A 17,793-nucleotide genomic window follows, 5' to 3' on the forward strand; every position below is an offset into this window, starting at 1 on the left:
TTGATTACGAGTGTGAGGATCTTCGACTCATTGTACAGCGGTATAAGAAGATGATAAGAGAAAAAAATACGAAGCAGCCGAAAAAGAAAAATAACTTATAAAACGATTCAGAGAAAAAGATACACATCAATTCTGGAAAGCTGTATATAGGTCGCTGAAGGGAAAGGCACATAGCACATGTTCTTTGGAGCCTGAACAATGGGAACAGTACCTCAAGACACAATCGGTAAACGGAAACCGAATGGAAAAATTTCTCCGAAACATTTTACCAGAAATTATTCCTTTTGGACCCCTGAAAAAGGAGATACGAAATCGATAGCACCAATTTCGGAACAGGAGATATGGGAAGAAAAAGCTATAGGTCAAGAAAAAATTAAACTACGAGTAGGTAAAAAGGCAAAAGAAGTATGCATACTAGTTTTAACTGTCGTTTTCAGCCATACATTTTTATTGTGTAGCTGGCCAACAGAATGGACAACATTTATAGCTGTACCATTATACAAAAATGGAAACAGCGAAGAATTCTCGAATTACCGACTGATCCAGATTTATCCCATAGTTAGTAACATATTTCTGGGAAATTAATAGAGGAGCAGGGAAGGCTTAAGAAAGGAGGGGGTGCAATAGAGCAGGTTTTTATTTTGCATAGTATAGTTAAAAAAGGAACCATGAAAAGAGGGGGTATGATTTACGTAGCGTTCCTGGACGTAAGATGGGGTTTTGATAATGTGATGAGAGCTATGCTAGTTAAATAACTTTTGGATATAGGACTGCCTGTAAGTTTTGCTAGATTAATCGTAGGAATATATAATTCGGCAGGCCTAGAATTACTAGGTAAGATATCCGGGAGAATTTTGACGCGAAGAGGTTTAAACAAAGGATATCAACTGTCACCAATTTTGTTCAACGTGTACATTAAGGATATAGTTGATTTCTTCAAGGAGAAAAGCGCTCCGGAAGTACTGATAAGTGTTTAAAAAATACACATTCTTTTGTTTGCTTCTGATATCGCTCTAATAGCACAATCGGCAAAAGACATGGAAACATATTAAACATTATGGAGGAATATTTGGATAAGAAAGGATTAGAATTAAATAAGAAGAAATCGGTAATTGTAATTTTAGGTAAGGGTTTTAGGAAAATTCGTGTATTTAGGGGTTAAGTTTTTTTGGAATGGTAAGTATGCACAGGAGGTTAAGCATAGAGTACAAAAAGGATATATGTGCATGAATTTAATTTTAAAAAGTGAGGTTGGAAAGATTAGGAATTTAGCAATGCATAAATATTTATTTAGGACTAACCTCCTTCCATTTATGCATTACGGACGTGAGCAGTGGGGTTTTAGAGAAAGTGAAAAGTTGGATGGAATGCTAAGGAATTATTTAAAGACTTTTTTAGGTCCAAATATCTACTTACAATATTGTACAGGAGGGGGATTTGGGAAAGAAACTATAGGTTGTTAACAAGTATGGCGGAGTTCTGGATAAAAATTCTGAAAAGTAAAACTAGACTAGCGAAAGAAGCGTATTTTGGTTTGTTCGAGGATAAGATAGAGATAGGGTGGTCGCAGGAAAGTAAGGAAATTTTAGAAGAAGTAGCATATTCGTATTTTTGGAATGAAGGTAAGGGATCGAATTTGGATACAGTAGTTGATAAGGTAAAAGAAAGGTTACAAGAGCAAGGAATACAGCAATGGCAGGCTCGGAGGGAGACCTCAGGATCTCTTGAGTCTGTATAGTAAGATGAAGGACACGCGGGGGGGGAGAAGTTTATTTTAAGTTGGGGTTGAAAGGGGAAGAAATAAAATGGATGTCGAGCTTGAGGGGAGGGCCGATTAATATCGGGGAAAGAGAGAGAAAATTTAGGGGCTATAGTGCTAACCCAGTCCCTTGCCCGCTGTGTGGTGAAGATGATGAAGATATTATTCATGTTTGGGGAATTGAAAGGCATTGGCAGATCTGAGAGATGTGTGTTTTTCCTTAGTGTTGACACATAGAAGGTGGGTGGAAGGAATTGAAGGATCACGAATTAAAATAACACGAAGGAATCTGGCTAAGTATATAAAAAGATGTATATCTTTATAAATAATTTCTTGAAGATTCATATATAAGTTTTTTCTTTTTAATTTATTTGTGTTTTTCTACTGGTTTTGATATGTTTATGTTCTGATTTTCTCTGTTTTGTTTGTTGTTGGCCCGATGGCCTCTTTTTGGAAACATATAAATACATACTATACAGCATGTGGTGAGTGAGTACGTCGTCAAATAAACACATCCCGTAAGGATCTCCAGTAAATCAAGGAATCTCAGAACGGACTCAAGGACAATCATAAGGACCTTCAAATCAATCAAAACTTAGTTCATTTTTACATCCAACTAATTTAAGTCATTGACTTCCAGGGAAGAAGGAAAGGCACATCTTACTATGAATTATTTAATCAAAATTCATTATTATTATGGTAGTTAGTTTATATTGAAGTTGCAAGTATCAATACCTTGAATCAGTTTACACTAACAATAAAATCATTAGTAAGACCTATAATAGTAGTAAAACGAATATAATAATAATTAAAACTCACCTCTTCAAATTCGCAACGTCCTGCAACTTCAATGATAATTCTTCCACTTCTGATTGGATGACAGTATTCGGAAATAGATCCTTTTCCTCCGCCCATTCGCTTTCCTTGACCCTGTCAGAATTATCAATTTAAAAAGTAGCAAATTTCAACAATATTTAAACTACCTAGGTCACTGAAACACAAAATTCGATTATTTAAATTGTCTACTTTAATTTAATTATTTATTAAATTGACTAATTAATATTAACAAATATTTAGTATAATTATTAGTAAAAAACGTAAGATTAACACATCCCCTATAAATGCCACAGCATGATAGGGAGGAGGGATAGCTAAACAAATCGACAAAAAAAAACATTTAACATTAACCTCAGAAGGGGTTTAAACACAAAACTCAACTACAGCATCACATACACTGCTACCACTAACTTACCACTCAACACTCAACTCCTTCCTTAGCACACCTAATTCAAAATAAAACATTAAATATAAATTATAAGTTTATTTATATTTAAGGTTCATCGAGGAAATATAGACGGTAGTTTAATGCTGCCATAAAACTTTATAATTTTGAAACAAACAAAAGATTATTCTTAGAAAATCATGGTTTTCAGTAATCAATACATTTAAGATGAATTCAGGGGATACAAATACTCTTTTTCTGGTTTCTTTGGAGCTCGAGGTCAATGGATTGAACAGGTTTGGTGAAAACTTTAAAAATTACGTCTTTGAAGCCTCATTCGCAATGGTAAATCACAGCATGAAGAAACGCCAATTTTCAAATCAAGTCGAATGTTTATAGCTTTATTTAGCCATAATTTAATTCCATTGAAATCTTCAAAGTTACTATGAAAAATTAGGTATTTTACTGGTTTAATAATTTAAATGAACGCTCAAATCTGCTCTCTAAGACCAGCTTATCATCCTACTTATCATCTTATATCGACCATATCATCTTATATTTTATCATCTAATATCGAGCATATCATCTTATATTTTAATATGTTATTCTTCCAAAGTTTTCCCAACTACAAAAAAAAAAACTGCCTTCGCTCTTCTTCTTCGTGTTATTACTAATAACGCTACAGAGGTAAGTGATGCTACTAATAACTCTACTCGAGTAAGTGATGCTACTAAAAACGCTACTGTGGTATATTTTCTGTTTTGTAGCGGACTGAACCCCAGGCAGCGTTTCAAGGATATCAGAGCGGGTAGCCCTTAGAAAAGACGCACTCAAATAAAAAAAAAGAAAAAAAGAGGAGAACTTTCCAACGTGAGATGAGAAAGACGAGGGCATATTCTCTAAAGGCATGGTATGGTTTTGCCGTATAGAAAGCGAGACTTTACCAAAGAATTTTCGACATGGATTAGCTTAAATTTTTTCAAGGGCTTACTTTATTCAATCTATGGTCAAACGATTCTAACATCTATAGGGAATGTAAAAGTACAATGACATTAAAAACTCAGAATAATAAACAAGTAGGGGTATGTATTATCTAGAAGAAGTTTTTTTTAACGTTGAGCGAGAAGCAAAAAAAAATTGTTGCTTAAAAAAGGAAGAAAAATAAATTTGATAAATAGAATAAAAGAATATCATACCAATTTTTCAATTGTTATTCCATGAAAAAACTACAAAAGTAGGATATATATTGGTTTAGGAATATAGTCATATATAATTGGATATGTATTGCATATTTTGGTTTGATCTTTTCTTTTTATTCTTTTTCCAATTTTATAATTCTTCTTTTTTCTAACAGGCGGAAAATTCGTGTGATCATTCTTGTTTTTCTTCCTACTGGCCGTAGATTCGTTGTTCCTCAAGATGTCCCCCTTTGGTTTTGTCGTGGAAGGCCATTTGGGCTTCAGATATTTTATTCATAATACATACCGAACCTTGAAAACGTAAAAGTATGTTCTTTTTGAACATTTATAAGCTCCAATTTAGCTTTAGATAAAATGCTTAGAAAGGCAAGGAAGACATATTGTAGAATGCATTCCAAAATTGTCATCAACAATTAATTAAAAATATGGCTAATAGTCCGCGAAAAGATACAAAGTGAAAAGAGGGTTTAACAGAAGCTGTTGATGTCCTGCAAATTGATGATTACTTTCGGGCGTAGGGGATTACTCAAATATCAGTTGGACCGTCGCTGGTGATTTCAGACATTATTTACCCAGAGAAGTGGATTTCTCATTTTACTATAAATTAACTTTAAAGAAAGAACTACAAGAAATCCTTTCAAAAAGAGTTCTTCTGGATTTGATTTCAATGGAAGTTGAAACATTTTTTATTTTATTGGTAATGAGTTCTTGGGAATGATTTATCAGTATTCCCAAGAAAGTACTTTTCTAAACTATTACATGACGACAAAAGTCGTCAGAACTTTTCAAATTTCCGATAGTTCTGAAAAAAAAAAAAAAAACACTTGAAGAATCAGTCCTTTACTGCCAATCTTTTTCCAAAAAAATAGAAATGTTGTCCTATGCTACTTTTTTTTGTCAACCTACTTGTTTTTTTTTTGTTTTTTTTTTTTTAAGTGAACATTTTTCATGAGAACTAGTTCCGATTTCGCAAATAGAGTTTGAATGAGCACTCTTTTTCCTTACCACTCCGGTTAATGACGCTGTTGATAGTAAGCTTGAAGCTCCCTCAATCTTTAAGGATATTAAACAAAAAACAAGTTTTTTTAACTGCGAGTAAAAAGCGAAGTTAAAACTTAAATGTAGAAATTACTCCGTATATAAAAGAGGTTGTCCCCTCCAACAGCATTTCGCTCTTTACACTAAAGTTTGACTCTGTAACAACTTTACTTTTTAAAACAGTAAAAACACTTTAGCGTAAAGAGCGAGGCGTTGTAGAGGGGACAACCTCTTTCATATACGGATTAATTTCTGTTTGTTTTAAGTTTTAATGTCGCTCCTTACTTGCAGTTAAAAAAAGGATTTTTTTGTAAATTTAGTTTCTGAACGTTTTTGAATTAAAACATGTTTTGATTTTGGCTCGTCGCACATGAATAATTAAACCGAAATTTGCATATTAGTTTTTTTGCTAAATGGCCTTTTCATACTTTTGATCGGATGATTTTGATAAAAGGAGAGAGGTCTAGCTGCCCTCCGATTTTCGATTACATAAAAATGCAACTAGATTTTCTTTCTATGAACATTTTTGTATGTAATAAATATACGTACCTTACCAATTAACTTACGTAATGAAATTCTATATTTTTTGTATTTTTATTACGTACTAGCTGTTGGGGTGGCGCTTCGCGCCACGCCAACACCAAGTTGGTGGGGGCGTTTCGCGCGCCCCCTGGCCCCCCGTGCACGTATGTCGTTACGCGCCATATTAGTTACGCGCCATTGTAGTTGTGTCCCTGTGTCCCACCTGTGAACACAGATATATATATATATATATATATATATATATATATATATATATATATATATATATATATATATTATATATATATATACATTAACTACGTAAATCTTGCGAATATAGAACATTCTTCGCTGTACCATTATATGAGCATATAAATAGATTGTCAGGTTTACCAACTCTTGAACATGCAACATATAATTGTCCACGGGAAAAACAATCCGTATTCAGATCAATACCTCATTATTCTAATGATTGCCCTTGAGCTTTATTGATGGTGATTGCAAATCGAACATTCCCTGTGTCCCCGTCGTCGTTTAAATATACCACCTGTGCCCTCCGGCGTCCCCGTTGTAGGTGCTTCCCTGTGTCCCAGTCGTCATTTGTGTCCCGGTGTCCCAGTTCTCTTTGAGTGTCCCGGTCGTCATTTATATTGTCTGTGTACCGGTATCCCGGTCGTCATTTGTGTCCCGGTCTGTAATTTCTCTTTGAGTGTCCCGGTTGTCATTTATATTCCCTGTGTCCCGGTCGTCATTTGTGTCCCGGTTGTCCATGGCAAAACGATCCGTATTCAGATCTATACCTCCTTATTCTAATGATACCCTTGAGCTTTGTTGATGGTGATTGCTAATCGAACATTCCCTGTGTCCCGGTCGTCATTTATATATCTCCCTTTGCCCCCCGGCGTCCCCGTTGTAGTTGTGTCCCTGTGTCCCGGTCGTCATTTATATTCCCTGTGTCCCGGTCGTTATTTGTGTCCCGGTGTCCCAGTCTGTAATTTCTCTTTGAGTGTCCCGTTTGTCATTTATATTCCCTGTGTCCCGGTCGTCATTTGTGTCCCGGTCTGTAATTCCGTCAGTCGACAAACATGACGTGAGTCGACAAACATGCATTACGTCAGTCAACAAACAAACAACTTATTTATTTATTTATTTATATATATATATATATATATATATATGTATATACATATATATATATATATATATATATATATATATATATATATATATATATATATATATATATATATATATATAGAAGAAGATATGAGGGGGTTTGCACCCTCGTCAATACCTCGCTTTTTACACTAAAGCTTGAATTTTATCCCAGATCTTTAATAATGACCCTTGAATCACAAAGACAGTAGAATAAACATGGTTCGGACAGGTCGGTCCGTTTCAAATTATAGCCTCTGTCCAATTTTTATAGGATTTCCCGGGCCCAAATATAGGCAATGTCACCAGATCCAGTCGGGATTTAATATAAGAGCTTCGAGACCCGATATCCTTCTAAATATCAAATTTCATTGAGATCCAATCACCCGTTCGTAAGTTAAAAATACCTCATTTTTTCTAATTTTCAGAATCAACCACCCCCCCCCCCCCCAAAAAAAAAAACTACCCCAAAGAGAGCGGATCCGCTCTGGTTATGTCAATCATGTATCTAGGACTTGTGCTTATTTTTACCACCAAGTTTCAGCCCAATCCCTCCAATCTATGCGTTTTCCATGATTTTAGGTAACCCCAAACTCCCCCCAATGTAACCAGATCCGTTCGGGATTTAAAATAAGAGCTTTGAGACACAATATCCTTCTATATATCAAATTTCATTGAGATCTGATCACCCGTTCGTAAGTCAAAAATACCTCATTTTTTCTAATTTTTCAGAATCACTCCCCCCTCCCAACTACCCCAAAGAGAGCGAATCCGTTCTGGTTATGTCAATCATGTATCTAGGACTTCTGCTTATTTTTAAGTGTTTTCCAAGATTTTAGGTTTCCCCCTCCAAACTCCCCCAATGTCACCAAATCTAGACGGGATTTAAAATAACAGCTCTGAGACATGATATCCTTCCAAACATCAAATTTCATTAAGATTTGATCAACCGTTCGTAAGTTAAAAATACTTCAATTTTCTATTTTTTCTGAATTAACGGGCCCCAGATGATCAAATCGGGAAAACGACTATTTCTAATTTAATCTGGTCCAGTTCCTGATATGCCTGCCAAATTCCATCGTCCTAGCTTACCTGGAAGTGCCTAAAGTAGCAAAACCAGGACCGACAGAATTTGCGATTGCTATGTGTCACTTGGTTAAGACCAAGTGCCATAAAAACAAGAGCTATGAGCTCATATGGCACTTGTGACGAGGCGAGAAGAGCTAAGAGCCAAGAGATCATATGGTATGAGCTCTAACAAAATTCTATGAATCAATAGATTGATTTAAAAAGGAAAATAAGAGGCTTAATGCCGGTCAAGATTTAAAATAAGAGCTCTGAGTCACAAAGTCCTTCTAAATATCAAAATTCATTAAGATCCGATCAATCACTTGTAAGTTATAAATACCTATTTTTTTCTAATTTTCCCTCTCCCTTTCGCCCCCCAGATGGTCGAATCTGGGAAAACGACTTTATCAAGTCAAATTGTGCAGCTCCCTGACACGCCAACCAATTTTCATCGCCCTATCACGTCCAGAAGCACCGAACTCGCCAAATCACTGAACCCCTCCCCCCAACCCCCCCAAAGAGAGCGAATCCAGTACGATTCTGTCAATCACGTATCAAGGACATATGTTTATTCTATCCACCAAGCTTCATCCCGATTCCTACAATCCAAGTGTTTTTCCAAGATTTCCCCCTCCAAATCCCCACAATGTCAAAAGATCTGGTCGGGATTTGAAATAAGAGCTCTGAGACATGAATTTCTTCAAATTAGAAACTAGCCGTAAAATCATAGATGTTCAAGGTAGTATAATCCTTAATTTACTCGAATCACAAAATATGGAAATCGATTTCTACCAAATTTTCTTCTTTGGTATCTATAGCCTTTTGTCTGGTTAATCAAAATGACCTTTTCTATCATTGTGAAATCCTTTAATCAAACAAATTATTGAATTAGTAAACAGGGAAAATCCATGTGAATAGAACCTTGTGATAAAAAGATAGTAAGAACAGAATGTTCTGTGATGAATTTAATGAAGATAAACTTCAATTACGATTGTGGGGTTTTATCTAAGAAAACATACTTCGTTAATGAATCTGTTGTAATTGAATATAAGAGAACATTGGATGACATGTAGATAGATTTGGTTTTTCTGCATTCTTTTCTATAGTTTTAAATTAGCTTTATTCTGTTTCGTTTTACCTATCACCCCTTCTTTTCTTTTTCTAATAGGGAAATTTATCGGAACTATAATAAAATGATAATGAAGAGGCCTTTGATCTTTATATGGCCTTTCCCAAAAAAAAAACTTGCGTACTCTAAACAAACAAACTTGCATAGTCAAATGAATTAGAAACTGTATACTTATATTCGTCCTTAAATAACCAGGAATGACCACTAAAAGTTAACTAGTAGCCGATTCATCGAAAGCCAATATCTTTGTAAAATTTTGCGTATTAGAATGCCTTAAGATTGAGTAAAATTCAGCACTTTATCTCCCGCACCAGTGTTAGTTCACTTAGTAAAATATCGTGGTTACCACAATGAACACTTTAGAAATCAAACAGTTCGTGGTAACGAACTGTAGTAAGGAGCGACCCGGCTCAATAGTAACCGAGACTCTATAAAACAGAATTTTGACACCAATAGTTACATTAAAAGAACCGTATTTTAATGTTAATTTTAAATACTATATATCATGTCTCATTAAGATCCGATCACCCATTCGTAAGATACCTCGATTTTCACGTTTTCCAAGAATTCCGGTTTTCCCCTCCAACTCCAGTCAATGTCACCGGATCTGGTCGGGATTTAAAATAAGAGTTCTAAAGCACAAGATCCTTCTAGATATCAAATTTCATTAAGATCTGATCACCCTTTCGTAAGTTACAAATACCTCATTTTTCTAATTTTTCCGAATTACTCCCCCCCCCCCAACTCCACCAAAGAGAGCATATCCGGTCCGGTTATGTCAGTCACCTATCTTGGACTTGTGTTTATTCTTTTCACCAAGTTTCATCCTGATCTCTCCGCTTTAAGCGTTTTCCAAGATTCCCCCCCCCCTAATGACACTGGATCCAGTCGGGATTAAAAAATGGGATCAAGGTCCTTCTAAATGTGAAATTTCATTAAGATATGATCACTTTTTCGTAAGTTAAAAATACCTCATTTTTTTCTTTTTTTTAGAATTAACCCTCCCTCCCAACTCCCCCAATGAGAGCAGATCCATTCCGGTTATGTCAATTCCGTATCTAGGACTTGTGCTTGTTATTCCCACCAAGTTTCATCCCGATCCCTCCACTCTAAGCGTTTTCCATGATTTTAGGTTCCGCCCCCCAAATTCCCCTTCACCGGACCCGGTCGGGATTTAAAATAAGAGCTCTTAGACATGATATCCTTCCAAACATAAACTTTCATTAAGCTCCGATCCCTCCTTGGTAAGTTAAAAATACCTCATTTTTTTAATTTTTCAGAATTAACCCTCCCCCACAACTCCCCCGAAGAGAGCAGATCCGTTCCGGTTATGCCAATCACGTATCTAGGACTTACAATTATTTTTACCACCAAGTTTCATCCTGATCCTTCCACTCTAAGTGTTTTCCAAGATTTTAGGTTCCCCCCCAACCCCCTCCAATGTCACTAGATCCGGTTGGGATTTAAAATAAGAGCTCTGAGACAGGACGTACTTCCAAACTTCAAATTTCATTAAGACCCGATCACTCCTTCGTAAGTTAAAAATACCTCATTTTTTCTAATTTTTCAGAATTAAGCCCCCCCCCCCGAACTCCCACGAGGAGACCACCAAATCCCCAAGTTTCATCCCGATCCCTCCACTCTAAGCTTTTTCCAAAATTTTAGGTTTCTCTCTCCATCCCCCCCCCCAAATTCACCGGATCAGGTCGGCATTTAAAATAAGAGCTCTGAGACACGATATCCTTCCAAACATCAAATTTCATGAAGATTCAATCACCTGTTCGTAAGTTAAAAATACTTCATTTTTCTATTTTTTCCGAATTAACGGGCCCCCCAACCCTAGATGGTCAAATCGGGAAAAAAGACTATTTCTAGTTTAATCTGGTCCGGTCCCTGGTACGCCTGCCAAATTTCATCGTCTTAGCTTACCTGGAAGTGCCTAAAGTAGCAAAACCGGGACAGACCGACAGAACTTGCGATCGCTATATGTCACTTGTTTAATACCAAGTGCCATAAAAATGGAAGAAAAAGCAGAATATACATACTAAAGGATTATGACTCTTAACTAAAGGCAGCGCTAGAGCATTGCCTCTGATACATTAAAGCTCAGCTATTGGGACTCAGCTTAAAACTAACGACTCTAACTCAACAGTTTCTCATATCTCTACGCATCTATACTCATAATCGTGAGTTTAAGGAATACATAGAAATATATTCCCTTGAAGAATTAAGCCCCTTCCATAGTTGACAATAAAATACATATTTCAGTTTAAGATGAAACTACCAACTCAACAGCCTTACATAATTTACACTTTAAGCCAGTCAAGAGAAAACATGGCAATGAACAAATATAACATAAATTCTAAATGATACAAAATGGTAACGTAAAAAAGAGATTCACTGACAAAAAATAAGTCCATTTGTCAGTTAATAAGCTAAATACTGAGCTAGTCATTTAGTTAATGCGTTCCACATAACGTACTTTCACTTATAGAACTGATCCCTCTAAATAGTTGATTATAAACCAAATGTCGAAATAGACATTTGCTTAATAAACTAAATCTCTAGTTTAAGCTTTGAACTACCTAACTCCAAATTCAGCAGCTCTACTAATTTACATCTTGAAGCCGGTCAAGAGAAAACAGAGAAATAACAAATACAATAATACTTCTGAATGATACAATATGGCATCGTAAAAAACATATTTGCTGGGAAAATTGAATGCATTTGTCAGTTAATATATTAAATATTCGGACCGTAAAATTCACCTAACAGGGAACTTAAGCTACAGCATAAAAAGAAGCAAAAAGTCCCTGAGATAAGCTTATTAGTTAACAGCAATTTATAAAGATTGTAAAATAGATTTATACAACAGTATTTTCCTCCAGTTTAGTAAACATTAAAATTTATGCTTTAAGGAGTTACCAATTTCTCAAGAAACATAAAAAGAGAAGTTCTGTTTTTCGAATTTCAAAGATGAGTAGAGTAGAAATTATGTGTGAGGATAAAAATATTATTTCTGAAATATATAATTTTCATAATTTATAGTAATTTAAGGCATTCTCCAACCCCACATAAACATGCTCTTGATTTTCTCCTACCTTAAAACATCAATTTTTATGTTTACTAAACTGGAAGAAACTAGCGTTGTATAAATCTATACTTATACACCTTATAAATCTATCCTTATATCCTTTTACACTGCTGTAACTAATAGAGCTCTGATATAAGATCCCCCTTTAGCCCCTCGCTCTTGGTCGTCTCCTACCAAAAAGTTCAATGCCTCGCTCTCGACGCTAAAGTTTTTTTTAGCAATTACAAAAGAGCTATTTATTCTAATTAAACGGCCTTTGAGATTCAGGGGTCATTCTTAAAGAATTGGAACAAAATTTGAAGCTTAGCGTAAAGAGCGAGGCATTTACGAGGGGGCAAACCCCTTCACATTATGTATAAGAGGAAGCTTGCCACCGCCTCAATATCTTGCTCTTTACTCTAAAGTTCTAATTTTGTTAAATAATGTCCGATATTAGCAATAATTTGTTTGATCCAATCTTGGCATTTAATTTTACCTTGAGCAGCTTCATAACTATGATTTTTATGTGATAATAAACAGAAAATATTGTATGTTCACGACTTGTGGTTGCTATAAAAAAGAAAAGAAGTTTTTTCCAATTGAAAGTAAAGAATAGCGTTGAAAGTTAAAACGAACATAAATTATTACGTATATCTTTGAAAGATCTTTTCTATCATTCATTTCTGTCATTTGAAAATTGCTCGACATATGACTTTTATTTTCATAAAAATAGTTTCGACCTCTTTCGCGTTTTGTTACTATACCTCACAATATTAGTTCCACAAATATCACTAATTTAAGTTACGTGGGAGGGTCTTTCCATGGAGAAATTTCTCGTGGGGGAAGGAAATTTTCCATGGAGGGAGACCTGGATTTCCAGACATTTAAAAAAAATGATCAGCAATAAAATAAAAACACAAGTTTTTTTCAAACAGAAAATAAGAAGCAACAATACAACTTAAAACGAACAGAAAATATTACGTATATGAGATGGATTGCCTCTCCTCAATAGGTCACTTTTACGCTCTTGTTTCTTATTTAACTTTTAGAAAAGGTTATTGTTTTAATTAAAGAGCCTGTGAGATTCAGAAGCCATTCTTGAACAACTGGAACAAAAATCAAAGTTACATTATTATATGCAAATTTTGTTTTAATTATTTATGTTCGGTGATCCAAATTCAAAGCATGCATTAGTTCAAAAAGGTTCAGAAATAGAATAAAAAATAATGTTTTTTGAACTGAAAGTAAGGAGTGACACTAAAACTTAAAATGAACAGAAATTATTCTGTATATGAAAGGGGTTGTCTCCCCCTAAACGCCCCACTCCTTATGCTAAAGTTTTTAACTGTTTTATAAAGTAGATTTGTGAGAAAGAGTCAAAATAAAGCATAAAGAGTCGAGCGTTGAGGAGGGGACAGGCCCTTGTACTTACGGAATAATTTATGTTCGTTTTAAGTTTTAATGTTTCTCTTTGCTTTCAGTAAAAAAAACGTGTTTTTACCTAATGAACAATAGCATCAACAACGCCAATGTCAGGAAAAGAAAAGACAGACGTTTTAGATAAGCAAATTTCAAGTTCGATAGAATTGTTGAAGACGTAGACGAACAAAAAAATGAACAGCTTCCTAACTTTTTTGAATAGCTTCGGATTTATCCAAAATATCAGAGGCAGCGCTATAGGGTTGCCTACAGTAAAAGTCATACGGCTCCAATGTTTTATTATTATTTTTTTTCAGAGGCACATCATATGAAAGCGGTAACCGTACAAACTTCAGAGGCAGCTCATTCGATCGAAAATAAGAAGTTCTAGTGCCCTTTTTAAGAGTCAAAAGTGATCCGATGGCAACTAGCCTCCACCCCTACACCAACCTTCTTTTCGCCAAATTCGTCTGATCGAATTTTTATTTGAAGCAGTTTTATTCAAAATTGACTAAGAATCATATAAAAAAACTCCAGGGATAACACAGCCCCCCCCCCGCAGAACCAGGGGCCAAGAGTTGCAAGTTATGCCTCCGTGGCATATAATGCTCTTATTGAGGGATGTTAGTATAAACTTAGGAGCGGGCCCATTCGATTACAAATCGGAATTTTATTGCCTTTTTTAAGAGTCAAGAGTGATTGAACTAGCCCCCCAAAGCTCCTTTTCCCCAAATTCATCTGGACAAAATTTGTGATATATATATATATATATATATATATATATTATATATATATATATATAATATATATATATATATATATATATATATATATATATATTTCATTCAAAATAGTTTAGAGTTTCAAACTCCCTAGATCCCGGGGGAAGTGTTTTAAGTTTTTCCCCGGGGGCAGATAAAGCCTTGTGTAAGGTTTGGTCATATAAACATCAGATCTTGCTCATTTGATTGGAATTTGAAATTTGTATTTAACTTTTTAAGAGTCATCAAAAGTGATCGGCGGGCATACATGCCCCTTCCTCCCCACCACCATCCTCTTTTCCCCAAATGCATCCAATCAAAATTCTGAGATAGCTATTTCGTTTAAAACAGTCCAGCGACTTGTAAGTTATACCTCTGGGGCATATAAGGTTCTTATTGAAGGGATGGTGGTATAAGCTATGGAGGGCAGCCATTCGCTTGGAAATTGGGATTTTATTGTCCTTTATAAGAGTGAAAAGTTATCGAAGGGCAACTATCCCCCCTACCCAAAGCCCCTTTCCTCCCAAATTCATCTGAACAAAATTTGTGATATATATTCATTCAAATAGTTTAAAGTGGAAATATCAAAATATTAGGGGTCAAAAAACTCCCTAGACCCCGGGGAAAGTGTTTTAAGTTTTTTTCCCGGGGGTAGATAAGGTTTTTTGTAAGGTGTGGTCATATAAACATCAGATGTTGCTCGTTTGATTAGAATCTGAAACTTCTAAGAGTCATCAAAAGTGATCAGCGGGCATACATGCCCCCCTTCCCACAATCACCCTCTTTCTCCCAAATGCATCCAATCAAAATTTTGAGATAGCCATTTCAATTAAAACACTCCCACGATCAGATGACAAAACTTCGGGATCAAATACACCCCCCCCAAAAAAAAAAAAAAAACAGGGGAAGGCTTGTAACTTATGCCCTGCGCGCATATAAAGTTTTTACGGAAAAGTTGGTCACATAAACTTCGGAGGGGGCTCATTCGATTAGATATTGGAAGGTATAGAGTTCTTTCTAGGAGTTAAAAGTGATCAAGGGCAAAGAGCCCCCACGCCCTCTTTTTTGCAAATACATATGACACAAATTTTAATCTTAGTTCAAGGATTAGATACAATAAACTCCGGGGTCTAAAAAACCCCTCAGGGCATAGGATCGAGCGTTGTAAGTTACTCCCTGGAGTATATAGGGTTTTTAAAAGAAGGGCTGCTCGTATAAACATCGGAAGGGATACATTTAATTGTAAATTGTAAGTTCTAGTTCACTTTTTAAAAGATAAAAGAGGTCGGAGGTCAACAAGCCTACACCCTTTTTTCCCAAACCTATCCTCTATCATAAAAAAGGTGGAATTTTGTATTTTTGGCGGAAGACGGATAACGGATGCGTGTTTTTTTTGTTTTTTTTTCTTTTTTTTTATGGCACTTGGTATTAACCAAGTAACATATATCGCAATCCTGTCGATCTATCTGTCCTGATTTTACTACTTTAGGAACTTCCAGGTAAGCTACGACGATGAAATTTGGCAGGCATATCAGGGACCGGACCGGATTAAATTAGAAATAGTCGTTTACACGATTTGACCCTCTGGGGGGAGTGGAGGGGTCGGTTAACTCAGAAAGAATAAAGTATTTTTAACTTACGAACAGTTGATGGGATCTTAATGAGATTTGAGGTTTAGAAGGATATCGTGCCTCAGAGCTCTTGTTTTAAATCCCGACCAGATCCGGTGACATTGGGGGGAGTTGGGGGAACATAAAATCTTGGAAAACGCTTAGAATGGAGGGATCGGGATGAAACTTGGTGGGAAAAATCAGCAGAAGTCCTAGATACCTGATTGACATAACCGGAATGGTTCTGTTCTGTTTTGGGCAGTTGTGGGGGGGGGGGTAATTCTGAAAATTAGAAAAAATGAGGTATTTTTTAACTTACGAAGGAATGATCTTGAAGTTTGGGAGAATATCGTGTCTCAGAGCTCTTATTTTAAATTCCGACCGGATCCAGTGACATTGAGGGGAGTTGGGAGAGCCTAAAATCTTGGAAAATTCTTAGAATGGAGGGATCGGGATGAAACTTGGTGGAAAAAATAAGCAGAAGTCCTAGATACGTTATTGACATAACCGGAACGGATCTGCTCTGTTTGAGGGGTTGGGGGGGGGGGGTAAATTCTGAAAATTAGAAAAAATGAGGTATTTTTAACTTACGAAGGAATGATTGGATCTTAATGAAATTTGAATTTTGGGAGAATATCGTGTCTCAGAGCACTTATTTTAAATCCCTATCGGATCCGGTGACATTGAGAGGAGTTGGGGGGAGCCTAAAATCTTTGAAAACGCTTAGAATGGAGGGATCGGGATGAAACTTGGTGGGGAAAATGAGCACAAATCCTAGATACGTGATTGACATAACCAGAACGGGCCCGCTCTCTTTGAGGAAGTTGAGGGGAAAGTTAATCCTGAAAAATTAGAAAAAATGAGTACGAGACCAGATTAAATTAGAAATAGTCATTTATCCGATTCGAATGTCTGTGGGGGGGGGAGTGGAGGGACTTTTAATTCCAAAAATGAGGTACTTTTAACTTACGAGTGGGAGATCAGATCTTAATGAATTTTGATATTTAGAAGGACCTCGTGACTCAGAGCTCTTATTTTAAATCCCGACCGGCATTGAGCCTCTGATTTTCCTTTTAAAGCAATCTATTGATTCTTAAAATTTTGCTAGAGCTCATACCATATGAGCTCTTGGCTCTTCTTGACCTCGTCACAAGTGCCATATGAGCTCTTGTTTTTGGTGAATAGTATATAAATATAAGTAGTTTCAAAAATTTATTAAATACTCCTAAGTGGTTTCCTTTCTCCCTTACCTGTATTTATGACCCCAGGCAAGGGTGCCCAATGTTTATTATGTATCTTCAGGAACATATCACTTTAAATGACATTAACTTAATAGTATATGCATTACTCTGTAAAGCAAAGTATATGATTACTCCGGTTCCAAACCGGGGTAATCAGTCATTTATGACGAGCCTATTAATCATCAACTATATGAGGATATTGGGGAAAAACCAAAATATTCTAAGATACGCACTATTAGGAATAAAATGCGATTCCGTGGAACTAAAATGGACGGATAGCCAACAACCTTAGATAAAAAAAAATGTTCATACATTTTATAGGCCTACAATCGGTGTTTCTTTACTTTTAAAGGCCAATATTGTTTAAAATAATGTGTTTTTAAGAATAATGTTCTTTTTAAAAATAATTTTCTTTAAAAAAATAATGTTCATACATTTTATAGGCTACAATCGGCGTTTCTTTACTTTTAAGGCCAAACTGTTATCTGCTTTGTAACAGCTTTGTAACCTAACCAATTCCAGTTCGTATGAAGCGTATGAAGTATATTGCCTCAAGGTGTTGTTACCAATTATACATGTTTTCAACTTCCTTTAAAA

The 17,793-nt window shown here is 35.7% G+C and overlaps 1 protein-coding gene across 3 annotated transcripts in view; it reads right to left on the reverse strand.

The window, feature by feature from the left end:
- LOC136026190 (large ribosomal subunit protein uL16m-like) overlaps positions 1 to 17,793 on the reverse strand; it is a 287,794-nt gene that overhangs the window by 76,163 nt on the left and 193,838 nt on the right. For all 3 annotated transcript variants that reach the window (XM_065702508.1, XM_065702509.1, XM_065702510.1), the window contains exon 5: positions 2,579 to 2,689. In XM_065702508.1, coding sequence (XP_065558580.1) covers positions 2,579 to 2,689 — 111 coding nt within the window. The remainder of the gene's footprint in view (positions 1 to 2,578; positions 2,690 to 17,793) is intronic.

The sequence above is a fragment of the Artemia franciscana genome, chromosome 4 (genome assembly GCF_032884065.1).
Source record: "Artemia franciscana chromosome 4, ASM3288406v1, whole genome shotgun sequence".
Taxonomy (NCBI): Eukaryota; Metazoa; Arthropoda; class Branchiopoda; order Anostraca; family Artemiidae; genus Artemia; species Artemia franciscana.